This window comes from Convolutriloba macropyga, chromosome 3 (assembly GCF_964194025.1).
Source record: "Convolutriloba macropyga chromosome 3, txConMacr16.3, whole genome shotgun sequence".
NCBI lineage: Eukaryota > Metazoa > Xenacoelomorpha > Acoela > Convolutidae > Convolutriloba > Convolutriloba macropyga.
In genome coordinates, this window is record NC_134470.1 from 60,912,981 (window position 1) to 60,940,726 (window position 27,746).

The following is a 27,746-nucleotide window of genomic DNA, read 5'->3' on the forward strand; positions in this document are numbered from 1 at the left end:
CAGATGGGACTTGGAGATCTCACACCATCAATAAGACTGCGGAAGAAAAAATAAACAACAGAATAAGCAAAAGAAAAAACATTTTTTTACGGCAAAAATTCAACATCTAAACCTAAACGCACCTACAAACAATGGCAAAATACAATCAGAAGAAACCTGAACTACACAAATTTACTTTTACGTTAATACAAAGCAGATGGGACTTTACATTAATGAGACCAGGTAACGAGTTGACAAAATGAAGCCAAAATGAGGCGGAATTCAAAAAAGAACCAATATTTTTTAGACCAAATAATTACAAACTTCTTGAAACCATCAACTTTTATGAAAAAATTCTTAAATAATTTACTAAAAAGTCCCTTACAAAACCAATAGAATCTGTCTTTGTTTAGACTAAGCCACAGAAACGGACTAAAGATGAAAAAAATTGAAAAAATTCCAAACAATTTGCGAAAACACAAGTTATGGAAGCCATTAAAATTCTTTTGCTCTTATCTGAATATTATGTTTATGAATTCAAATGTTAAATTAACTATTTCAATTGAAACTATAACGAAAGAATAGGTCTGTTGACTTGGGCCTCATTTGAAAATCATTGTATCAGTTTATACGCGAATATGCTTAAAGAAGAGAAAAAGAACACAATTATTCACTAATAAAAATATTGTTATGAAAACGCTTTTTGTTCAACGAAAGCATCAATAATGACGTAATTTCAATAGCCATTTTATTTTTTCAACTACAGGGCACTGGATGGAGCTTCTCAATAATGAGAATTAGATAAAAGTTGACAAATTTAACAACAAAAACTGAAAAGTTTTAATAGAACGTCTGAAAACATATAATATCATAAGTTTTAAGGCGATTTGCTGAAATCCTACTTTCCTTTGTTGAACACTCAGTTTGAGGCTTATGCAAACTCTTAGGTCTTTCGGACTACATAAAGAAAAAAACAGGCCAAAACAGCAAGTTGAAAAAAAATGAAAGAGAAAAATTGTTTTGAAATCATTAAAAAATCAATAATTCATCAGACGTTATTTCAATTTCAAAAAGTTTTTTAACAACAATGGAGTGTTCTTCAACAATATAATTTCAAAAAACCAACAATTAAGAACTAATATATTTAAACACGAAGTTTTTTTAAAGAACCTTTGGTATCAAAGCCATAAAATTCAATAGCTTACAATGGAAATAAAAAAAAGGTTATAGCAAGTTATGATTCAACGAGAAGGCAATGGCAAAAGTTTGTGTCATTCTCAAATCATCAATAATTCATCACAATAAATAGTCTGACTGTGAAAACGACAACAAATACGGGAAGGACAAAAAAATCGGTAGAAAAATGCGACAAGGCAGTGTTGAAGTATATAAAACATTTTTCTGTGCAACTTTTTCTATGATCTATTCAAAGCCATCTATACACCCATAGAAGCTGGCAAAAATAGGATTTAATTGAATACACACTATGAAAAAATCTAATCAAAAATTAAATATGGTCGGGGCATCCAAGTCATGAAGTCAATAGCTATAAGATAAAACCGCTAACCAGATTAATTTTTGTTTTAGTAGAAGAGAAGGAGGTCCTGTATATATCGAAACAGACTTAAATTCCACCGGAACAGGTTTAAGATCGGTTATTGTACAAAAAGACCTTTTTCGATTTTTTTCTGTCTTAACAGCCATTAGCTGTTGATGCGGCTACCCAATGAACAACAAATAGAAACAACAAACAAAAATTCAATTAAAACTTGTGAAAAAACACTGTCGAAACCGTAAAGCCAAATTTTGCGCCTCAAAATAAGTTCGGTTGCGCCTTCTTCGAACGCCATTAATGTTGTATGTGACCACTATCATGTCATGAAAGCAATTAGCTACAGAATCAAAAAAAAATATTAGGTTGGTTCATTTGTCCAAAGGAAGCCCTTTACACTACTAATTATTCAGAATATATCCCACGTCTACAGAAAAACGTCAAAGAAGACAAAAATCAGAAATTAATTTACATTTTCGGCAAAAATTCTCGTGTCTAAGCCAGTATAGTAAGAAAGAATTCTTTGAAAAAATTAGATTTTGTAGAAGTGAGTGTTCTCTTAAAGCCATTAATGTCATTTGTGACCTTTATTTGATGAGACTAGGTAATAGATAGACAAAAACGAACAAAAATGCGAAATTTTAAGTTGTTTTCATTTTTGAAAACAATGGTTTTCAAAGTCATGAAAGCTATCAGCTATGTACTCAAAATAGAATAGAGCTCTTTCATCCCACTATAAAAATCCTATGAGACCTGCATTATCCAGAAAATTTCATTCCACTCAGGAGACAAAGTAGAAAACTCAGTTGAAGACATAAGTAAAAAATTTGATTAAAAGCTTCGAGAAGGGTTTTTAGGCATTATAACCAGAATTTTTGCCTTTAGAGATTTCGATATTATCAATTGTGTCTTATTGCGAACGCCCACTTGTGTAACTTGTGAACTGTCAAAAACGTGATAATGTGACAAAACGAGAAAAAGTTTGTGATAAATTGGGAAACGTCTAGAAATCAAAAACAATTTAAGATATCTATTAGTACCAAGGCCAGAAAACCCGAAAACCCAGACAGAAGACCACAATAAAAATTAGTTTTTTTCAGTGAAGGAAAAAAGTTTTTTTTAAATCGACTCTAAGCTACAAGTTGACCATATTAGGCGAAAAGTAGTGCCAAAATTCCGTAAGCCAAAACGACTTTTAAAAGTGAAAACGACCAAAAGCGTTCGATTAACAAAATTAGTTACACTAATTTAAAACTGCCTAGGAAGCCAATTTGACCTCTCACCAATGAGCTTTGATTTGAATTCTTCTATTCTTTAATTGACATTAAAAGATTGTAGTTATTTTTTAAAAAAAGACAACGACTGATTACAATTCGAATTTTTTTAGATTGTAACAGTCCAAGGTTGGACCAAAACTAGCCGTGCTAGTGCTGTTTGTCCCATTTTGTCACTTATTGATTCGAATGATACAGATATAGATAATTTGTTAGTTGAAAAAAAAAAATGAAATGCGTTTTTGATAAACATCGAGTAAAGTAAGCAAAACTTTAATTACAGAGCATTCTCGACGAAAGTAAAAGTAGGACTAACCCCTTTTTGAGTTCACAACGGCTGTGTTGGTGTTTTTTTTTGTGTGTGTACTTTTGGCAAAATCAATCAAAGTGGAAGTAAATAAGCTTATTTTGTGCAGTGTTTGATGAAAAGGCTGAGTTTTGAAAGAGCTATTAAGCCAAAAAATAAAATCAAAATAGTCAACAATATTTTTGTCTTCAAAAATAAAGTCGAGAGGACTTTTGTTGAAATTTTTAACATATTATAGCAAAATTGATAAATTTTTAGCCGACGTTTCGTAAAATGTGAAAAAAGATAACGCAAATTGGTCTAATATTCACAAAATTTAAACCACGATAACTTGTTCTAGAAAACGAAATTCAAAAAATCTTTATAATTCCATATTCTACACGGGGCGGACTTTTGAAGGATACGACTCATAACTCTTTACGATTAATATATCGATTGGTCAAAATTTACTGAACAAAAAAAACCAATTTGAGTATATAGTCAAGTAAGGAAAATATTTAAGTCGGAATCTCATTTAATTGAATCGCACTTTTTTGGTCTTGGCTGTCTTTTAAACTTGGGGTTCTCAACAGTCTGTTTTGCGGTCTGTATTGTCCGACAATCTGCTGGCTACCCTAGTGCACCTCTGACAAATGACGCTGATCATCTGGATATCAGTAGCGCACCGTCTCTAGTCGTCAAAGAAGCGGAAAAAGGCTCACGCTCAAGTCTGACGCTTGTCTTGCAAGAAAAGTGCAAGAGTTGGACGCTTATCTTGCAAGAATCTCGCAAGATCAACGCTTATCTTGCAGTATTCTTGCATATCCGACGCCTATCTTGCAAGATCATACAAGAATCTTGCAAGGTCTTGAAAGATGGTGCGTAATCTAACAAAACTCATGACTTGCAGGATTCTTGTAGGATCTTGCGAGATATCCGTCGGTATTAGACTAGGGTATATTTGTGTGGGCTGTGTTTGTGTTTTTGTTCCCAAGGATACCACTTTTTTGAATAAATTTTTTGATTACTAGAGGGACAAGAGGTCCGGTGTAAATGCTTCAACATCGGGAGGGGGAGATAGTTACACTGCCAATCTGAAACTACTGCCCTACTTTCGACTCAAGGAAGCCTTCTGTTGCTGCCACACCATGGATTCGTTCCACGACAACTTCATATACGACCCAAATTTATCCGGGTTAGGACAACTATTGGCTCTATAGTCTCTGACTGCCCAGTGAACCGAATCATGATACACCTTGATAAGAAACATACTTGAACTTGGTAAATCTTGACATGGTACTTACCATGAAAATTTTAAGATTTGTACAAAATTGCAAGATCTTTGCACGGGTATCAAGAAACAAGATCTCAGTAAGATAACCAAGAAATATTAGCCATGACATGGCAAGATATACCAAGTTTTAAAAATTAAAAAGCACCTTTAAACGCGATTTAGCATTAATTCTTATGATTAAGCAAGAATTATCGAGATTTACCGTAAATTATCAAGATTACCAAGAATTGTCGGAAAACTCAGCTCCCGGTAGTTTATTAACCAACAATTGAACCTAATTTTTCCAGTATAATGGCACTTTTAAATGCCTGCAAGCTCGGTATGTACACAGTACACACCTTATACACACTGTATACCAAGGTTCTTTAAAAAAAACCTTAAAAACATCGCAGTCAAAAACTACTGAAATAAATTTTTGAATATCTTTTTGAGGAAATAAACTAAGCATTTGTAGCAAATACAGTACGCTAGTAACGCAACATTGATTTTTCAAAAGGATTGAATCTAAAGAACACAAATTTGCAATTGATACAGTTGCTACAGCTGGGGGAATCACAAAAAACAACAAAAATGAAATTATGACATATTGTCTAATTCCCGAAGAATTGAAAACCTTTGAAAGAATTTTTTTGGACAAAGAGAGAAAATATTACAAACTGGACCCTTAGAGTTGCCTTAACTTTATCTTAACAATTGTTTACCTCGACTTCGTAAAGGTAAATTTACCTTAACTTTATTTAATGTGTTGAGTTCTCAGAAGATTTTGATTTCTGGTCTGAGGACGAGATGCGTCGAGCTGCGATTAGAAAAGATAATAAGTGTTACCAAGATTTGTCAAGATTTTGTCAAGAGCATTCAAGAAGTTTTCTTCGTCCATCTTGATGAGATGTTACCAAGTTCTATTTCAAAGCTACAATGAAGTGTTGGTATTTCAAGATCTTGGCAGGATGTTTCAAGTTTTACAAGAAATGTCAAGATCATGCATATCCTATCAAGCTGTACCAAGTTTCAGTTCACTGGGTGGATCTATCACCCCGCACACGTCTTTTATCAGATTGTTAGAAGACGAACTGTCATATATAGGGTGTATTATTGGATCCAGTTGTATTATCGGCCTATGGTCTGGCAGAATATTTTTTAATAAAACGGGTCGAAAACATAAGTTAATCTTGTAAGATCTTGCAAGATTCTTGCAAGAATCTTACAAGACGTTGTTAAATCTTACAAATCTTACAAGATTCTTACAAGAATCTTACAAGAATAACTCTGTCTTGTAAGATCTTATTGCAGATTAACTTTTTTTGCAAGAATCTTGCAAGATCTTGCAAGATTAACTTCTGTTTTCGACTCGGGAAATGAAGGAGTTAAGATCTGACTATTCCGATTTAAAGCTAAATCTACGAGTGTTTGTACAATTAAATTTCCCTCCAAAAAGTTTACCAAACGATGTTTGCGCTAGCATATTTAGGCAATAATTGTATATCTTGCGTCAATAACTGTCACTCCTTGGCTATACTATATGTAGGGATCAAATTAAATCAAACAATGTGACTTGAAACAAGTGACAGATGTTGACTGTCTGGATAAAACTGTAATAAAATAATGTTGTTGAAAATTTAGTTGTTTTTGTAGGTTATCGGAAAACATAGAAGGAACTAGAAACCATGACACCTTTCGACGGCCTGACGATTACATCTCAGGAGAAATTCCAATAATAACGACATCTGATTTCTCTACATCAAATCATCACATTCAGAACTCAGGATCGCATCATCAAGAGGGTCAGCGGGCTGAAGTGATGAACTACATTGACCCAGATAGTGGGCTACTCGTAACTTCATTCTCCAACACTCACTGTTCGACGTCATCAAGCAGTGCTTTGAATCTCATATGGTGCGTCTCAGATCAGACTACTTTCCCTGCATGTTTGCAGATATAGCTGACAAATTGCATAATTTGAAGGCAATCACCGCTAGTTTATGTATTTTCACAGCTTTGAAAACTTTTACATTATTTCACCACTAATCGTATATTTTTGCGGTTTTTGGCCCGCCTCTGCACGGGTTACATCCCATCAAGACCATTCTCTCCAAGTCCAACAACTTATAGATGTTTTTCAGAGAATAATCGGTTGATTTTTCCTATTGTAACAGCGGAAAAAATATATAAAACCCAAAGTGAAATTTGACAGATTTTGCAAAAGAATCGTCATAAAAACAAATCTTCGCAAAATCTTCGGTAGCTCTAAGAACTGGGAACTTGGCCACTTCTGCAAACCATCAGCTTGAGAAAAACATCTTTTCATTGCAGAGAACTCCACTTTCGACCAATTTTTGACAAGCGGTTTCCAAAGTATGTTTGGGTTGTGAAATGCGGACCCCTCGCCCTGTCCTATTCTGTATCGGCCTTTGAAAATGGAAATTGCTGTTCGTAATAGAGTTCAACTAGCAGCTTTACCTCGTCGGGGTTTGTTTCCCAGTATTGTATTAGATCGTGTGTTCTCCTTCGCCAGAATGGCCATTTTCAACTTTCTATTTGTACTTTCTATTTGTCCCCAGCTGCTTGGGGTTCACTTGCTGCTTTCTCCCTGAAGAACTGAAGAAAAGTTTTTTGCAGTCTTGATGTGCTGACTGCGCCATGCTATTCGGTCAAATTCGTTATGCTATTGTTGAGAGTACTGATTCGTGCTGCAAATCTAGTTTTTATGCTGTCTAATTTACTATATGAGATTTCGCAGTGCCAATTTAGTCAATTTTTTGTTGTGAGTACACTAAACATTGTCGATTCCTGGAGCCAATCCGAATCTACTGATTGACTTGAGCAGCGAAAGAATTAACTTCTGCAGAGAAGTGCTAAATTGAAATGAATAACTAAATCGCAGCCGATTCAAGAAGGCAATGAAAATTAAAAGAGTGCAAAATAAAATTTCACACAGGAAAACTGAATAAACACTGAGCAGCCAGTCCTTCTTAAACTAAGAAGCCAACATAACGATTGTCGTATGAACAACAGTCTTTTTTTATTTAAGGTGAATGCAGCATCGCTTGCGAAGGTTTAAACGGCGCAGGTTTTAACGTTATGTTGCGGAGGTTTTGCGGAAGTTTAAACGGCGCTTTGCGGAGGTTTTAACGGCGCTCATTACGGCGCAGAGGTATGCCCAAAATTTCCGCATTAATGAAAATCGCACAAAAAACAGATACATAAAATAAACGAAAACAGGAGACAAGTTTTGTATCTTATTTTTTGGGAATTAGGTTACGCCATTTCTGCGAAATTGGGATACTTTAAATTTGTAAAATAGGTGACAAATCTTTTAGCACATTTGCGCTCATTTTAGGTATTTATTTTTCGCAATGAATTAGTCTCTAATTCGCAACTGAGCCTAATTAAAAGCGCGCTTAGTGGAGGTCACTTCATATGTGATATCCGCTCTTTTCCTTTCCAGTACCATTGCAGAATATACACCACCAGGACGGAATCTATAAAATTATTAGACACCTGTAAATCTGTAAATGGACGCAAAAAATTAATAGACACCTCTTAACCTGTGAATGGGCGCAGAAAAATTTTGATTCAAAAATTAATGGACCCCTGTAAACCAGTTAAAGACGCAAAAAGCGGTCGAGCAATGGAGGGATTTTTCAGAAAAAATAGTGGACATCCAAAACAGACGCAAGTGGACATCCAAATCACATTGAGTGATTTTTCAGAAAAAAATGATAGACACCTGTATACCTGTCAATAGACTCAAAATTTTTGAAAAAAAATTAATTTTACAATTTATTTGCTGAAGTCCAATGCGAATCACTTATTGGATCAAATTTAGCAAAAAACAGTAACCAATTTACATGTATTTTATTAACCGAAATTTCCCTCTGTCTAATCGTATCTTGTTATGGACAAATAAGAGGAGTTATTAAGCTGGTACAGGACAAACTTCCGTTTTATAGATGGAAAAATTTAAATAAATGCTATGTATTTGATGAAATAACCAATTAAGGCATAGATCAAGGAAAAAAAAATTGAACCCGAAGAATGTTTCAGCAATTGTTTTATTTGTCAATTTTAATTAAATTCATCTCATTACAAGGACGCTTGAGTACAGATGAAAGCCTGAAAAACCATGAAAAAATAGGCGATGATCAAGAATATGAGCTGATGCTAGTTGCATTTTCCATCTTCCGGAAAAGAAACAGGTACTTCTCAGAAATTTTTAAATTTGTCCAATTTACCGAAAATTCCCTAAAAAGGCTTTGGGTGATGCCAATTCCTTTTTCCGACCTACAACTGAAATCAAATACAAACATTGTGTTAAATTTGAGTCCTATATGGTATATTATCAAACTCTAAACCACTTTTAATCACTTAATTCCTTCCAATAAATAAGCTTGCATGAAATTAGGCTTAATTGCTTATTATAGATTCATTCAGAGCAAAAACTGGATACATTCATTGCGAAGTAGAGTTACCTTACCTGCAAAAAAAGATACATAGATCGATCAGAATTGTGACACATAGGGCGCAAAAAAGAATACACTCTTTGCATCTCAAATTCGCGGTTAAGTTTTGGACACTTTTGCAAACACGGGTTGCGCAATTCCCTTTAATTTTGCCTGTTTTTGCTGAATTATCTATTTTACTCAATATTGTCGCATTTTCATTGTATTAACATAAGTAAAACGAACAAGAGATACGCAGATCGGGCAAAATGGCCCGTGGCGATTTGGGCATACCTCTCCGGTGTAATGCTATTCGGGAAACCGAAATCATGTTTAGGACTCAATTAGATAGATCAGTTTCAACAATTTTTTTTATCAGTTTCATTACTTTTAATTTTCTTATAATTTTAATGCCACTGAAAATACGAAAATTCATTTGCAGCTTTGAAAATTTCTTTTATTCAAAATTGCGAGAATTGTCATTTTTTCGACTTTTGAAACAAACGTTAGACATCTCGACAAGACAGAGGGGTTTCTTCATTTTTTCTAGCAAACTTGTGATGCATCGACCATCATGTCCAGCTAACCCTATAATGATAAATCTTGATAATTTTTAAATGTTTTTGGAAAAAAACCTAGCTACTTGAAAATTGTCCAAATAGTATACGCTAATTACTAAAATCGGCGTTTCCTTATCTGAATCTAATCCAGAATTTGTCAGGAGAATTTGCTTGACTGGGAAGTTATTTCAGTCCTCAATGGGTGAGTCACAACAACCACAGACAACCATTCGATCACAATCTTTTGTTCACTGACCAATTGGTGGCTCAATCACAATCAAGAGATGTGAACAGGCAAACAACAACAACAACAGCAGCAAACAGACAACACATTAAACAAACTACTATGAGCAATAACAGAAGAGGTGCCTTCAGAAGCCGATCTTTGCCAGGAGACGACAACTCTGATAACTCCACAAACAATCAAAACATCAATAGTGACAACAATTATCCCCACAGCCATATTTTTGACTCATCTACATCGCCCGTGGTTGTCATGTTGGGCACTAGCAACCCTGCTAACACAAAGGTGAGACGAAAATAACGATACTTCACATTATAGCCCTCCCAGGGATCCACGACAAAAAAATGAAAACTTTGGCGTCTTTCGTTTTACACCTAGATAATGGAGGTTCGATTTAATTCAAGATGAAAAAGAAACGATTCGATATTTTCCATTTTTTAAAAAATGAAAACAGTACCGAAGCTTTCTTACATTAAAATGAAAACAAAACAAAGAGAAACCATGAGAACACAGAGGTTCATCAGCCGTTTTCACTATAAGTTAATTTTTTGCCACAATTTTCTATGGTTAAAACGACAAACTTCTCATGTGGGGATAGAAACACTTGTGATAAACTAAACTTGGTACCAAGCAAGTTCAAACACCCGCAAAAAGTACGATCAGCAATATGCGTTAGCACATAATGTTCCAATCAGTCATTTTGCAAATGTTCAATAATTGAAAAGGTAAAATCTCTGTAACCTTGATGCAAATTGGCCGAGATTTAGTTGAATATAAAATTTCGCTCACTACAAGAGTGAGTTGACCAGTCATGATATAATCTTTTCAATGTCTGTTGTTCCATTGATTGAACGACACTCAAACCGTTAATGAAATAGGATAGCACTTTCAGACCGGCGAGATTTTAGTCGAAGGATGTCTATGAATGATTTAAAGGAAATTCAATTGTGGTACTTTTATCCAAAAATAGGCAAAATTTTTTGAAGAAAGAACCTGTCCTAATGACCCTGGTCATCTCAAATTTGAAACCGACATCGTCGAGCTAATAACAAATTAACTTTTTTCAGCAAAACATAAAGCAAATTACTGAGTAAATTGCTGTTTTGGTAACAAAATTTTTTTCATTATTTTCATCGGAAAATTGCTGAGTTGCAGATAGCCGAGATCATGATTTGGAAAAATTTGTGACAAAACGTCCATTGGCCTTTAATTTTTACTTTTCCCCCAAGTTTTGTTAACATAGTATAATATTAAATTTGTGATTGTGAACATTAAGTGCCACTAGTAGATGCCATTTAAAAATAGAAAAATTTCGAAAAAAAAGAAAAAACGAAGGAAAATTTGCCCTATTAATCGAAAAGGCAGCAAAAAAGGCAGCAAACATATGATTAAACAAAAAATTTTGTCAAACAATATTGCAAATAGCTAGCTGTGGAAGTGAATCTTTTCCCTTTTAAATGACACTAAGATTTCTGTCAGTTAAAATACTGATAGGAAACAATTATTCTTGTATGCTAATTGATAAAAAAATTCAACCGTAGTCAATTTAAAAAAATACTTCATATATCTTTTTGTCTATATATACATATTCAAATCAGTACTTCTCATTGAAACCTAATTTCCTCATATTTGTTTGTTCAGGAAGTGACGCTTGTTGAGATTGCATAGCAACGCTGACATGAAAAACGCACAACAACGCTAAAAGTTCAATTTATTGATTTCTGCCTGAAGATCAAATGTGCAGTTAATTGAATTTTTCGTCAAAAAGCACATGTCGTTTTGACGACTAAATTAAAATTTACTTTGGAGCAAGATAATTTTTTATTTTAGCGCAACAAACAAAGTTGCAATCTTTTCGTAAAAAATTTTTGTGTTGTTTGAATGGATAAAGATCTATTGAAATCTAGAATAAATTGCTTAGCCTATTCTTGTAATTTGAAAATTGTTACAAAGAAAAGTAAAAAACAAAAAATTAGATTTTTAATGGACAATCGGAATTGGTAGCTGCTTTCGCGTTAACTAGCGATCAAAGCTGGATGTTTGTCAGTTGCCGGAGAAATTTCGAAGAACTTTTAATTAAGTCCTTTTTTGGTTCGGAAACCGGAAGGAACAATAAAAAGTGTCTAGCAATTAAAGTTTTGATTTGGTATGATATCTCAACTGAATCCTTTGCTTTTTCTTTATAATCAATTAACAATTCAAAAAAATTTTCGGGACGAACTTCCCGAAGTTCAAAAGACTTGACAATTAACCGATCTGGTGGCCTGAAAAAGCAAGAAACGATAGTAAGGTGAAAACATTTAATCGTCAATTTCTTCCTCTAGAAAATTTTAAATAGTTTTTTTCCCTGACAGTTGAAAGCAAAAATGCAAGTTAATGCTGGAATTCTTCCTGCATTTAGTTAATGGGGTGAATTACGGAGTGAGGGAAAACAGAAAATAACTAAATTGTGATTGTGCTTCCTAGATTTCTACCAAAAAGCTTACATTCAGGATTTTAAATGACTTATGATTTGTCTCATCAATAAATCAGCGAGTAACTTCGAGGCCAGGAAAACGTCAAAAAATACGATTGCGATTACCTAAATTGTTGCTTTTTATTGGCAGCAAAATTGGGGTCTAATTAGCAACTATCAATATGGGTTTTTATAAAAACTTGTGTAAATTGTTTTTCCTTTAATTTTTGTCAATTTAACACGCTGTTGAACCACATGGAAGAAAACAGTGACAGGAAGTAAGAATTTTTCTACTCCCTAATACCAGCGAAATGCCAACTAATGTAAATCGGTCGTTTTTCTCAAAACTTTAAACCTCGATAAAGTTTTACGGGACTTCCAATGATACCTATCAAAGCTTTTGATGAACTTACAAAATTTTATCGGAAATACTTTAAAATACTTTAAAATTTTACTGGAAGAACTTGCCGAAGTTACAGAATTAACGAATAATCCATCTGGTTGCCTAAAAAGTCTGAGCGTCATTTTGTTCATCGAGAAAATTTCAAATTATTTTTACCCTTGAAAAGTTAATGCAAAATGCACTTTAATGCTCGAAGTATTCATGCACTTAGTTAATAGAGTGAATTGTGGTGCTAGAGAAAACCGCAAATAGCTAAATTGTAATTGCGCTTACCAAAAAAGCTTACATCAAGGGTTTTTAATGACTTATGATTTGTCTCAACACTGAATCAGCGAGTGATTTCTTGTGAGGGAAAACGTTTAAAAAATACCATGTGACTCACCTAAATTTTTAAAATTTTTTATATGCAGCAAATTTGGGGTATAATTGGCAAATATTGGAAGAAAACAATGACAAGAAGTGAAAGTTTTTCTTCTCACTAAAACCAGCTATATGCCAAATAATATAAATCGGTCGTTGTTCTCAAAACTTTAAACCTCGATAAATTTTCGCGGACTTCCATTGATACCAATCAATGCTTTTGATGAAATATTTCAAGCGGTCATAATCGACTCTACAAAAAGATCCGTTGAGTATATTCTTCCCCTCCCCCAATTTGGGGTTGGAAACAAAACGTAGCGAATGTCCTCTGTGATCTCCTTAGTTAATTCAATGGCCGCTCCCAGGCCTAGGCCTCGACTTATAAAAAGACTTTAAAAGTTTAGTTGGGGGCTAATATCTTTTCATGGGTCGACTTAAAGTCATTTCATAACGAAGAAAGTCCAGCTATGGTCTTTTCATGGGTCCACCATTAGTCATTTAATAACCAACAAAATCGAGTTAGGGTCTTTTCATGGGTCTGCTTTTTTTTCAAAATTCAAAATTTTTCATTTTTTCCAGGCTTCTTTTTAGGCAGAACCGGAGCAAAACTAAATAGCTTTGCACCCGAGCAGTCCAACTTAAGGAAAACTGCCAAAATCCTTAAGAATTTTGTCAAATCCTAAGATAAATAGTTATTGCAGCTTGAATATATTACCACATTACTTGATTCAATGAAACCATCTAGTTTAAGTGCTTTGGTCCTAGTCCAAATAGCCATGACAAAATTTGGGCGTTATTCAGTTTGTTTTTCCTTCAAAAATTGTGAGTTATCCTTTTAAAAAACAATGCAGGTTTTTGAGGGTATTTGTGGTTCTTTTGAATCGTAAGAGGTGAAGGGCCATACATGCTGACTACTTTATATGCAATATTGCACTTGAAATGTTAATGGCAAAAATGAAAAGAGTAATGATGGACCCATGAAAAGACTTTAACTCGACTTTGGTTACAAACATTGTGTCAAGCTTAAGTCCAGCCCAAATTTTGGGTCGCGCAAAATTTTGGGTCCAGCTAAAGTCTTTTGCGAAAAATCTGAGTCGAGCTAAAGTCCAGAATGTCTTAAAATCCAGGTAAAATCTTTTCATAGCTCAAATGAGTCGAGTATGGTTTTTTCACAGTACATTTTGGTCGAGCATTGTCTTTGCATAAGTCTGTACCTAGACCTGGGCTGTCTTCGTTTTATGGTCTCCATTTCACTCTGGAACGTTTTGGCATCAATTTCAGGTCTGAGTGTCAAATTTTGACAAAAATTTCATGCTAATGTTGAAAAAGTTGTTGCGCGAAATGAAACTAAAAATAAATGCACGCCCGCGTTGTTTCCCATAAAGAGGATGAAAATAATTTAATTGGTACAAGAGTTTCGGTGGTGCCTGGGGAGGAGATATTTTTGATACTGGTCTAATATGAGCGCGTGTTTGTGTGTGTGTGTGTGTGTGTGTGGGGGGGGGGGGGGTTGTGGTGGGAGAACGGTGAGATGGCTGCAGTCATTACAAAGCGACAAATAATTAATCAATTTCCATTTGATTTTAAGCGCAAGAACACGTTAAAAACAAGACGGCGTAATTCTGGTGGAACAAACGAGCAGCAGGCGAGAGGAAGCGGCCGGGAGATTTTGAAAGAAAGTGTCAGACATTCAGACACCAAATCGATGAAAATGTGCCAACAATCCAATTACTTCCAAACTAAATTCCCTCAAAATCCAGCAGCCAACGCTAGAGATCCAACTTTTCCACAATCAATGGGGGATAAATTCACCAGCGATGCAGATTCCGTGGAAAAATTTAGCCCGAGGGGGCGTAAATTACTTTTGCGCAATAGCAGCAAATTTGGGGGAATTCGGGCAAAAAATGTCACGTGTATAATTCATAATGTTGGAATCATCGATCGATATTCGAGATATGTGTTTCCCTTAGCCTACATATTTCTAAACCTAATATATTGGTACTACTACAAATGGCTTTCCTTCTAATTTACTTTCGGTTTGGTGAACGTAAATTGACAGACTGATGAAATGTGACTTAATCTCTCAATAACGTGAAAAGATCTTGTTTTCAACTCTCCTCTAAGTTGATTTCAGAACTTTTAATCTTCATTTTAGCTGTCATTTCTCAGATTGAAAATTTGCTCACAACTTTAAAGCAGCTACAATTTTGCCAGGCTTCGCTACATTTTTTCATGTTTAAAATTACCTACAGAAACGTATTTGGTGAAAAAAAAATTAATTGATGAATTAAACTACAAACGGGTTGAAAATATGATTTTGTTTTAGTTTTTGAACTGAGTTAGCCATAAATCAACAAATCTTTCACACAATAGTGCGACCTTTGTAGAATTATTCCGTGCTGCTTTATATCAATCATTTCGCGAATTCAAACTTTGAATTCAACCATTTTCAACAGAAGGTAAAATTCCGAATTCTTGAAGAATTTTCGGTTTTTCCCTTTATACCACCAACCCCCACCCCACCCCCAATGGCTCCATGATGGGGGTACGCGTTAAATGGCCACTGGGGTTATAATGTGAAAGACCGGAAATTTCACCATGCCACTGTCCACTGTCTTAGAATAATAATCATCAATTCTTTCAAAATGATCTAAAATACTGTACGCGGTATAAGACGTGCTATTTAAATTTTACTTGGAGGTGTGATTGTCGATTTAATGGGCTCAGACTGCGAGCGCTCAATACCCAAGACTTTGTTTTTCGATAACGGTTTCGTGAATACTAATTGTCAAAAAAGTAAAACAAACTATGCAAAGGCGTAAACTACGCTTCCAAACTGTTGAATGTAAGTTTTTTGGTGACTCGAGATATGAGCTTGTGATACTTCATTCTTTTATTCTCAAGAATGTTTCCATTTTTCGCCCATAATGTACACATAATTGAATGTCAACTCCAGATACCAAAACTAACAAGCAAATCTGTCCACATCTGGCGACTGTGATCATCGGGTTTTCTTCTAATAAAATTTAGTGTTGGCGCTGTTTGCTAAATGCAAAAGTTTCAATTTTAAATGAGGAAAAAATCATTATTTGATAGTCGCTTGCATCTATAAAAGCGCCTATTATCTAGTCCCTCTACAGTTTTAGTATCAACACAATGTGAATCGGTTAGGTACTCCATGTCTAACTACGATGCAAAATTTATTTAAGTGTATCCGGACGCTGTCTTGTTGTAAACCCTATTTTTTCTTGCTTTTATAACTAAACTCTGTATTGTTATTATGATCGAGCCTAAAAAGTGGAAAAAAATGGCTTCTGGCAGTGTAAGATTATTTGAGTGCAAACTTGAAGCTGTGGAATGAACAAATGGTTAATATTGGAGTGAGAGATTTAGACAATATGAAGCAGTTTGATTAGTTGCTCTCAAACGATGTTTGAAGCAATTATTGCAAACATGTTCGTCTTTTTTATTCAAAAATTTTTGCTTGACTATTTTTGCGCTTCTGTCATAGAATATTCTGCGACTTCTCACGCGACTTTATCACGCTTCGCTTCTTCATTTTCGTGTGACCTCAATTGTTATCATAGTTTGCTGCTATATAAAACCGATAGCGAGCAAGTGAGGATCAAAGTCGTTGTAGATTGGTTAAGATATTAAAATGCTATCCGGCAGATCGTGGGTTGGAAACCAGAAGAAGTCGTTATTTTTGCACCCATAAAAATTCTAAGATGTAACCCTAAAGTTAATTGTCCTTCGACTGTTGTTCGGGAGCAATTTAAACGAAGTAAGCTGGTTTATGTTTGCTTTTGGAAAGAATTGTAATACCCATTCTAGGCAAATCCTGGTTCAGTTAGTGAGTTTCTGAGAAATTTTTTGACCTTTAAACTAGGACTGAACCTACTATTAGTGTAAGGTATTTTCTAACAAGTTTTGGTGCTTCATTTGAATGTCCTCTAAATTAATTTTGTTGCACACATTTGCTCATCTGTCTGGAAGAAGAGAATCCTACAAGATATAGCACTATAACTTTTTGTATTCTAAAAATGATTTCTTACAAACTTTAAAGAAATATATGTTTAATTTCAGGACACCAAACATTGCAGAGAAACTGAAGCTGGTGGTCTCAAAGGCTTTTTTGCTCATTGCCCTCCATTGTTCTGACCTAATTCTTTTGAAAAATTCCGATAAAAATATGCGCCGACCCTATCCAACCGCAACGCCTCAAATGTGCTGCGATCAGACCAGCAAAAAACATTTCTCGATTGCTTTACACAAATAATTTGATCACTCACCAACTTCGAAATACTCCTTTTTCTCATATTTGAATCTATGTTTGCGCTTCAAAGCAAATTTTTAAATGACGTAAAGTATTCATTTTTGGCTTCCTTTCAACTCCGCGTAGCAATAGATGAGAAAAATCAGAATATAGACGGCACAACAATATTCAACTATTGGCCCTCGACTCTCAAATTTTTACGTGCAACAGGAGACCAACATAATTTCAGAAACTTCCAAACAGTTATTTTTTGTTGCGCTAAAGCCAGTTCTGAAAAAATGCAGTAATTGTAAGTGCTTAATGAAGTTGCAAAATTTATTTTAAGTAATTGAGAACGTGAGGGGACTTTTTATAGTAAAGTGGAATAAAGAGTTGGCAGTGTAAATTCATTTGACTTCAATTTTGAAGCCGTGGGAAGATCACTCATTTGATATTGGAGTGAGTGTTTTTGATCAGGTGCCGCAGTTTGTCAGGACTATTCCTATTTTTTTTGTAAGATATGAAGCTTTGAATCTTGATAATCTGACTGAGCAAGAGATTACTGCTTCAGAAGGTTTTGTCATGACAGCCTGCTATTTTTCTGAGGTTTCATCTATTTTCAAAATCCAGGTTTCAAAATCAATTTTGGCGCTTTATTTGTAATTAATGTCGTTTGTTGTGGTTACCCGCATCTGCAGTGTTGCGGAAGTCGAAAATCCTACTGGTAAAAACACTATCATCTTTTATATTGCAGGAGTTATTATTTACAAAATTTAAAAAATTTAAAGAGATGTACGTTTGAATTATCACAGTCTTTCTTGTCAATGTTTTAAAAAAGCTTGCTTACATGTTTTCAATTACAATTAATATGTTTTCAAAATCCTAACACAGCAAAAAAATGAAATTATTGGCCTCAAGGCTTTTCTGTCCCATAATCGAAGCCCTCAATTGTACTGACCTATTTTTTCAACGAAAACCGCCAACCTTAGTCAATTGCTACTCTTGAATTTTGCTACGATAAGATCAGGAACTAAACATTCTAGATTGCTTTGAACTAGAAGCTTGATCTCTCACCAAGTTAAATATTTAAAATTACTCTTGTGTCGCACATTTGACACTATATTTTGACTTCGAAGCAAATTTTTAAATGACGCGGACGCTATTCTTATTCGGTTTTGGCTTCTATTCAGGCCCCGCAAAACAATAGAAAAATTAAATCAGCCTATAGACGGCCCTATATTATGCTTCTATTCAGCCCTCAGCTCTTAATTTTCACCTGTTCTTGTTCTCCATTCTATTTCGGTTCAAGTACTTAACTTTCAAGAAATCTCCATTTTTTACAATTTTTTCTGCAAAGCGAAGCACCCTCTTAAAATTTCCCTTCTAGAAGTTTTCGATATTTCTAACCACTCAAATTCCAAATCTTTGCAAAATATCCATTGAACTCTTAAAATCCTACAAGCATGCTAATCGACTCGTGGGTGCTTACAAGTCAACAGTTTAACTTTGTAAGTTTTTACAAGTGTACCATTTGACGTACAATAAAGTTATCAAAGATATGCATTCACTCCGTTAGCGTTTGTCTTGTCACAGCTTTGAAGTTTCAAATTGGAATTTGCAACCTCTGAATAGTTAACTGTTCCGTCCAAACTGAAGCTAAGTTACGAATGTATGGAAACTGTATGAATAAAAGTCAGAAGTCAACTGTATGGATAAACCATTTTTTGTCGTTTTAATCGCTTCTTTTTGAATTCGAATACTGAGCAAGTCTTTTTTGACCTTCTATTTTTCTCTGAAGCTGTTACATTACTGGATATTCTTTCAAATCTCGCAATTATTGGGTATCCTATCATACGACGATCAAAAAATCCTTTCTTTGTTGAATTCATCTCGAACATTTTTTGTTTTTAAAAGGCATCAAAGGAAGATATAAAATTCTTATTGGGTATTCTACCTGCTTCATCACCGGTGAGATCATTCCAATCTTATCTCTACTCACTTTTTTAATTTTCATTTTCAGGTCACAAACGAAAATAAAAATGCTTTAGAATTTTTAAAGTCTCAATTAGAGCAAATACGCGTTATCACCATGTTTTATAAAAAAAGTTCTCGAGAAATGCAACGAAGAAGAACTAATTGCAAAGTTTTTAGAGACCTATGAAAAAATACAAGAAAAAGACAATATCATAACAAAACTTGAAAAAGATCTTGTTAACTGTGAAATGCAAAAATTAACTGTCGGACATCAAAAAAAAACTATTGATCGCATGGAAAATGATATCAATTTTTTCAAAACACAAACTTCTAAAGTTACTGATAATTTACTTGAGAGACAGGAGACGTCAAAAAGCAACAGTCGTGTTGATCCTCCTCTGAAAATTTATCAACCAAAAATGGTACCCCGTTTTGCCAAGCAATTAGTTATATCTGATTGTACTTTTCGTAAAGTAAATCAGAATGACATTTCGCAGCAGACTGCAATCCACTCATATTCATCTGCAACAAAAGAAGACATTTCTAATGTAGTTTATTGCTATTCCCCTAGAGCCAAAACAGAAACATTAATTGTACATGTCATAATTCAATTGACAAAGGTGTTTCTGGACAGCAGGCAGCGACTCAACTCCAAGGAACAGTCGACAAATGTATGCAAAAACTCAAACCTCATCATGTTGCTATATGCCAAATTGGTCCGGTAAAAGATGGTTGCTATGGAAGGAAAACAAACAACGAGGAAATATCAAAATTCAATGACCACATAGAAATGATAAGCCCGGAGCTTGATGGATCCTATCCTTGGTCACAGATTGAGGTTTTGGAAAATGCGCTATCAATTGATGATGTATGTTTTGCTGGAGTGCATCGTAATAATGGCGGTATAAAAAAACTGGTAGAAAACATACGTCACTATAATATAACTCATAGTCTACCGGCATCACTGAATACAGTTCAACCTCGGAAATTATATAGAAATTTGAACTTTGCTTGACTTGAGTAACTTTTTGTTGACATGATATTTCTACCGATTGTTCTAACTTTCTGTTTTTTTGGGAAATGTGAAAGACCAGGTATACATTAAGCAACGTTACTTTACTCAAATAAACATGATAATAAGAAACATGGTAATTTAGAAAATCTGCTAATTTATTTCCTGAGAATGTTGATTTTATTATTCATTGCGGCTGTTGGCAGTGTTTCAATCTTCCCTAACAGAAGTTTTTTGCTTCTTTGTGGTAACATAGAAAAAAAAGTCTTGGTTCTTTTGATGCTTCAAAATTTCTACTTTGGATGATGCTATATTTGGTGTTCAAAATGGAATTAAATTTCTTCTTTTCAACGCTCGCAGCATACAAAATAAGTAACAAGGTATATCAAACTTGCTCGGGCAGCTGGATTCGGAAACTATTGTTATAGTAACTGAAACTTGGATGCGCGAAGAACAAAGCTTGAATATAAACTTCAGCTCTGAGCACAATTTTTATACATAAAAATCGGTCACATCAAACAGGAGCAGCTAAGGGTGGGGTGTAGGAATATGGATTATTAAGAAAATAAAAGAAGAGAATTTGAGTAAGCTGATTCGAAATTTTTTGAAACGTTGTGGCTGGAGCTAGGCAATCCATTAGCTGAAAAATGTCTCATTGACATCTCCTATTGTCCACATCAAAGCCTGGGTGACTTCTTTTTATACAAATTAAGTGCAGAGGTTTCTAAAGCTTTCTCAGCTACAGATAATTTTATCTTATTTGGGGATTATAACATTGATATGTTGAGTGTAAATGGGCAGAAAAATCTGCAAAATTTTGCGCGGGACTAGGATTACAGTTATCTAACATTGATATTCCTACACGCAAAAGCAACAATAAAAGAACTTTGATAGACCACTGTTTTTGGACTAATGAGCAAATCACTACTTGGAAAGTCTGCTTACCTCCTTTCGATATTGATCATAATGTTATTTTTTTCAGAGCAAACTTTTTTTGTTAGAAGAAAAACAAAATTTTTTTTTTTAAATAAGATACGAAAAATTTTGTCGATTAAAATTTTAATAAAGATCTGGCTCTTGCAGATTGGAGAACAGTTTATCAACAAAGAAACTGCAATGAAATGTTTGCAGATTTTAGCAGAAATTTTTTTGCAAATATTTGAAAAACGCACAAACAGAGAAGAAAATAGTTTCTAATAAAAAAGACTACTTCACAAAAACCTTGTGTGACAAAAAAACTCAACATTCAGTTGCTGAGAAACATCGTTACTTCAATAACTACAAACTGACACAAAGTGTTGAATCATTTGTGTCACTTTAAAGGTATCGCAACCTTGTAAATTGTAAACAGAGTTTTCAGCGAAATGGGCGTCTACAGAGGGCAGAGTGTTCCACTGAACGTCGAAAAAATAGAGCGATATTTTCAAAAGTTTAACTTTAAACCTTTTACTTTGAGGAAAATCTATGAAGTTATTAACAATCTAGACAACAACAAAGCACCAGGGCCGGGATACATCAATAATTGGGCATTGAAATCTGAAAAAAATGCTATTGGGACACATCTTCAGATTATATTTAACGATTGTATTCAAGAGAAAGTTTTTCCAACAATTCTTAAGGATGCACACATCACACCAATTTTCAAGAAAGGAGATGTTTCTGGTTTAACTAATTAGCGTCCAATTTTTGTAACTTTCAACTTTCGCAAAAGTTTTTGAAAGGCTTTTACTTAATCAGTTAGTAGAATATCTTGAAAAATTTGCGCTCTTGAGCAAAAAAACAATTGGGTTTCTAATCTCGAAAGCCGTGTACTGATGCTGTGCTTTACTTTATTGAGAAAATAAGAGGAATTATGGAAGATAGCGACACAGGTGCTGTGCTCTTAGATCTTGCAAAAGCATTCATTTCAATTTCACATGAGATCTTTCTCAACAAAGCTGAAAATTTCAACCTCTCAATCAACATTTTTACTTCTCAAATCTTTTCTCGAAAATCAAACACAATACGTAAAACTGGGTATTGACTTATCAGATAAAATAACTATTTATCATGGTGTTCCACAAGGAACTGTGTTAGGACCTCTTATTTTTCTGTTATATGTCAACGATTGTTCTGAAAAGCTGGAAGCTGAAAAAGATGTTGTTCAATTTGCGGATGACACTAGTATTATATGCAAATTTGAACATAATGAAAATGTTCCCCGAAAAATTATAAAAATATTACAACAAACAGACAAATACCTGACAGAGAATCAACTAACTTTAAAAGCCGATAAAACAGATATGTTATTCTTTACAAAATCGGATTCGGAGTTTTTTTTAAAGGCAAAGTTATCGAACCAGCTCATGCATGTTGTTGTCTGGGAGTTCAAATTAATTCAAACCTAACCTTTGAAAATCACCTCAACTCAGTTTTAAGCAAAATGGCTAATGCAATTCGTTCTTTGTATCTTGTAAGAAAACAAATACTTTTGAAAGTAAGAATTGAAGTCTGGTGTACTCTCTCATTTTTCTTTCAGTGGAGTATTCCTTCAAACACTTACAGTGAAAAACATAAACCGTATAAACATGCAAAATAACTGGGGAATAAAGGGTTGTTATTTTCGTCAAAAATTTGACCACTCCATTGATCTTCTCAATAAGGATCGTATCCTGCCAGCCAAACTGTTTATCTCAAAAGTTAGCCTAATGAAGCTACAAACAGATATAAGACAATGGAAAACGTCCGAAAATTTGAAAATTTTTTCTAGTAGCCATAACGCTAGACAGAACAGGAGAACAAATCAATATATTATAAAAAAGAAAACGAAAAGTAAGTGGAGTAACAAATCTTTAATCTTGAAAAGCGTTCAAAAATCGAAGAAATTGCCCTCTTCAATAAGAATTTTTAACATTAAAACTTGCTTTAAAAAAGTTTTAACCGAGTGTTTGCTCGATTAACACAAGAAAGTACCCGTTAATAGACAAATAGGAGCCTTCAAATCCTTTTTTTTTATCTATGAAAACGAACAGCCCTAATTTGAAGATTATTATATTAATAACAATGCAGATTAACTTATTTAACATTTTAGAGCATGTAGATATCTAACCTTAGGGTTATAGTCTGAGTAATTTACATGTTTTAAAAAATTGTAAGGAAAAAATTTAACGCGCAACAAGATATCAACATGAATTCCTAAAGTTATAACCAATCGTTTTTATTACAAAGAAAACCAGAACCAGCGAAGCAGTTGAAGAACTGCTTAATAAAGTTGCTAAATTTAATTCGAGTAATTGTCAAAAAGAAGAGACGTTTTAAACAGTTTTTTTCTGAAGTGATTTAATGTAGATAAAGTAATGAAGAATATCACATAAGACATTGAAGAATATAGTCCCACAAAGTTGCTACGCTATCTAACGTTTCAAAGAGGTCAAAGTTCAAATAACATAGCCGGCAGATTGCCGGAAAATAGCCACGATAGACGCTTGTGGCCTTCCGTGAATTGAAACAAACAACGCAATAAGATAGACAAATCGACCACAAGTTTTTAATAGACCACTAGACTTTTTGAGTTAGATTCGGACTGTCAATACTATGACACATACGGTATATATAGAAAAAGCCCAAAAAGGGAATTTTTTCAAAATTGATGTTCAAAATCAAAAACTCAAGACTAATTCTCAAGAATTATGGCATATAAGTTTGGCACTAATTAGATGCAAACTGATCATCTTTAACTAGTAAATGTTCATAAAATTTACAGTTCCATAAGTGAGTTCAGAAGTCACTTTTCAGTGCGGTACGTCACGTAATCGACACAAAGACAAAAATGACGTCACGCACACAAATTTTAACTGCAAAGCAGTAGAAGTCTTTGAAGTCATCGAAAAATTCAATTCCAAGAAATCAGGTCATAGAAACCATCGATGGAGACGGCGAATTAAAAAACATAGCAGGACAAGTCCTGACGTACAATTCAAGAAATTTCCATGGAGTAAACAAAAAAACTAGACCTGGATCAGACAGGATGAGTGAATTAGCAAAATCAATTCTAAAAAAAACAGATAAAAACAACAGAAAATCAATGTCAAAATGCCGCATGCGAAAGATAACCAGTAGCCAAAGCTGAAAATTTTGTTCATACAAAAAACTAAGCCTAGAAAAAACGAAGAATGGATTAGAAAAACCATTTAGAAAAAAATCACATCCAAAAAATCGAAAAAAACAGTGAAAATGAAAGTAAAATTGCCGCATGTGAACTAAAATCACAAGCAAGAAAGCGAATTTTTGTTCAAACACCGTTTTCTCACTATAATTTAAAATTAGAGCAAAAAATTTTACGCAGCTATAGCACTCGTTTTTCCGCTCCACTTCCTGTTTTGGTGTGACCAAAATCAATACTCCAATATGACATCAAAAATCATGAAAACGTGTGAACAGGTCTTAAAAAAAGACAGCGCCCCAATACAATTCAATTTCTTTGAATTGTAAAAAATCAGGATGTCCCCAATAATAGCCGCTACCGCTTCGCGGCTATTGATAAAACATGCTGAGATCAGCATTTTGTTGTTCAATTGCATGCCGAACGTTTTTCGAACGTTCGCTTGCGTTGCAACTTTATGGGACTTACTATAACAATTGAAATTGAGGTGTGAGCTTTCAGCAGAAGATAAGACAGGAAACCGAGCGACAATAAAGCAAAGACCGACGGGAACAATTTTTCTAGTGAGGAATGACTGACGACCACCTGAATGAATAACCTTCCCACTTGACAGTTTCTTTAAGATAAACAGTAGCCTTGTAAATTTTTGTCTTCTCACAAGTCAGGTATTCAACCATCAATTTCTTACAAGTTTTGACTTCGAAAAAGGATGTTTGCAAAAAATACAATGGCTTGAACGGAATTTGTCAGTTGTTTTAAGTTAACCATCCAAGTTCGCCTAAGGCATACTTAAACGAAGCAATCGCTCCAGTAGCAACAAAAACAAGAACATCTCCAAGAATTTGTTCTAGTTACTTTATCAGGTTTGAAACCAGCTTGAAACAAAAGAAACTTTATCTGGCGTTAGTTACCTACTTGAAAGATCTTCTTTAAAGTATTTGAACAAAAAAGTATTTTGTGATGCAAAGTATTTGAGATAAGTCGTGTTAGTTTTTTTTTATCATATAATATCTTTTCAAGCTATGCTCTAGTATTGTTTGACAAAGACCCGATTGTCTGGGCTCGATTTCAAGAGGCTTTTCGCGAGGTGAGGATGGCTCTGGTCGCCGCTGGTCAACCTTCCAGCTGTGTAACGGGGACTCAGACAACTCAAATCTTCACGGAATGTCATCATTAGTCAAAATGACTTCATTCGAACGGCCACAGACTGAAACTGTTGAAACTGAAACTGCTGAAGTCTGAAACTGCTGAAGTCTGAAACTGCTACTACAGTCTGAAACTGCTGCCAGAGTCTGAAACTGCTGAACATGAAAGCTGAAACTTAGGCTGAAAAACAAATTTTCTTTCCTTGACGTTTTGTATAATTTGCTTATTTTTGTAGAAGTTATATATAGCCTTGAATTTTCTCAATTTGCAATCTTTTTTCATTATTTATTTTTTTCAAATAAGTAGGCACCAACAGGCATTTTTCTGTTGTTCCTTCAAAGTTGAGTTTTAATCATAATGCTCATTAAAAAATCAGTGAAATTTTCATACTGCTCAGAGAAAATTAAGCGTTTGAGTAATAAAAATTTAATTCTGCTCAGAGAAAAATCAGAAAGTTTTTCATATTGTGAAGAATAAATGCAGAAAGACGCTCTGAATTTACCACGATTGGTTCGAAAAGTGACATGATCAGAACACTTGGCAGAAAAAAACACAGAATGAAAAAATTCTGAATCATTGCTGAAGTTTTTGCGAGTGACGCCCGGGATGTTTCCATTTCGAAAACCAGGAAAAAATAATGATTTAAAAACTTCAATTTCAATTTGTCACTAACAATACAGGATGCACTCATTACAACTCATGGTTCATTCACGCATAACAGAGCGCAAAATCATTACCATTCACGAATATTTGAAAATCGTTAAAGTTAAGTTTTTTAGGGCACCAGTTGTCTCCGAAACTAATCAAATGGACTATTTGCTTGTTAGTACGATTCTCATACAAATGTCAGCGATTCTCAAAGAAGGATGATAATCCAAGATTAGAGTTACGGATAGTAAGGGCAAAAACTATTGTTAGAATTGCAAAGATGTTCAGAAAACGTAAATTTTCAACGAAACGTCGAAAGAAAATTTTTTTCAGCACAAATTCTTTTCTTTAAGAAAGACCTTGGACTCATTTATCCACGAATCAGTCGTTATCCACTTAAAATTTTTGCAATTCTTGCATTACTTCTAACCTGTGATTTCCCGAACAGCCCGTTTAATCAACTTAACTAATCAAAACTGCTATCGAAAACTTTTGTGTTTTAATTGCTGTATCCTGACGATCTTTGCTCAATTCTACATCAATGTGGTAGTTTTTAGTTAAAAGGGAGCTCTAAACATAATTTAGATATAACCCCCGCCCAAAAATGCTTATTTACTAGACCCGGGGGTCTATCACGGTTTTTACGTCTAGATGAAAAAGTGGTGCACTGTCCCCTTTTTACCAACTACTTCCACTGATTAATGAAAAATGCATTTATGAACTGAATAAATAACTCAATTGGTTCATATTAAGGACCAGTTATTTAGTAATGACTGAAGCTGACATTGAATGAGGAATTGAGAGAGTTCTGACTGGAACAGCCCCCCTCACTCCCACCGTACAACTCAAGATTATTCAAGTCCTTGTTTTGCAGTTTCAACAGCTCTGAAATACACAATAAATTCGATAACCGGCGGTTATATTGCACAGAATCTTACAAGAGCCTTATGAAGTACCGTATAAACTTGCAAGTGATCCTACAATTGTAGGATCACTTGCAAGATCTTGCAACATAACCGTCTCTCTTTGAATGAATAACCTTGCAGGATACAACTGGCAGAGGAATAAAACCGGTTCTATTTCCAGTTCCAGCTTCTCCAAACGATGTCTGTGAACCCAAAAAGGCTCAAATGCCTTTGTTTCTACAAAAGGTATTTAGTTCAACATATTTGTTTCATTTAATGTGGATGTTTGAACGAAAGAAATCTTCGAACTTAAAAAAGCTGAAGAAAAACATCGCCTCGTAAATATATGAATAGTTTGGTCTTTATACTTCAGTAGAACAAATTTCTAAAGCCTCTTACTTGTCTATCTATTGGAACACGTTCATGCAGTTTGACCATTTCGCTGCTTAGTTTTTCCTTAAATTTATTTTTAGTTTTCTCTTTTCGGATTTCAATTGGCAAATTATTCCACTTCCTAGAAAAATTTCTAATCAGTGATCTGTCACTCCATTTGGATTGGCACTTATTCTTTGGAAAGTACTGGAGAGTTCTGGAGTTATTGGTCAGTTCATACTTTTCAAAAAGCTTCAATGAGGAGTTTTTGGTTTCTCGACTGCTCTCTTTATATTGTGAGAGGAGGTCAAAAAATTTAAGAAGACAAACGTTTTTAAAGAAAAGCTCTGCTGGTAAAATTTTGTCTTTCAATAATAGATCTCTTGCGCTGTCAAACTTTTTGCGCAGGTGGCAAACCTTTATTCCCCAGTTTATTTGTCTATTAAC

The 27,746-nt window shown here is 34.4% G+C and overlaps 2 protein-coding genes across 3 annotated transcripts in view; one reads left to right on the forward strand and one right to left on the reverse strand.

Moving 5' to 3' along the window:
- Positions 1–15,289, forward strand: part of LOC142337182 (uncharacterized) — a 29,073-nt gene extending 13,784 nt beyond the window's left edge. Inside the window, exons 6-9 of the mRNA XM_075386299.1 lie at positions 4,123–4,286; positions 6,018–6,278; positions 9,577–9,913; positions 14,435–15,289. Coding sequence (XP_075242414.1) covers positions 4,123–4,286; positions 6,018–6,278; positions 9,577–9,913; positions 14,435–14,872 — 1,200 coding nt within the window. The 3' untranslated portion in view covers positions 14,873–15,289. The remainder of the gene's footprint in view (positions 1–4,122; positions 4,287–6,017; positions 6,279–9,576; positions 9,914–14,434) is intronic.
- Positions 15,290–26,681: 11,392 nt separating this feature from the next.
- The window catches only part of LOC142337183 (uncharacterized), a 160,466-nt gene continuing 159,401 nt past the window's right edge, over positions 26,682–27,746 (reverse strand). For both annotated transcript variants that reach the window (XM_075386302.1, XM_075386300.1), the window contains one exon: positions 26,682–26,907. In XM_075386302.1, coding sequence (XP_075242417.1) covers positions 26,786–26,907 — 122 coding nt within the window. In that variant the 3' untranslated portion in view covers positions 26,682–26,785. The remainder of the gene's footprint in view (positions 26,908–27,746) is intronic.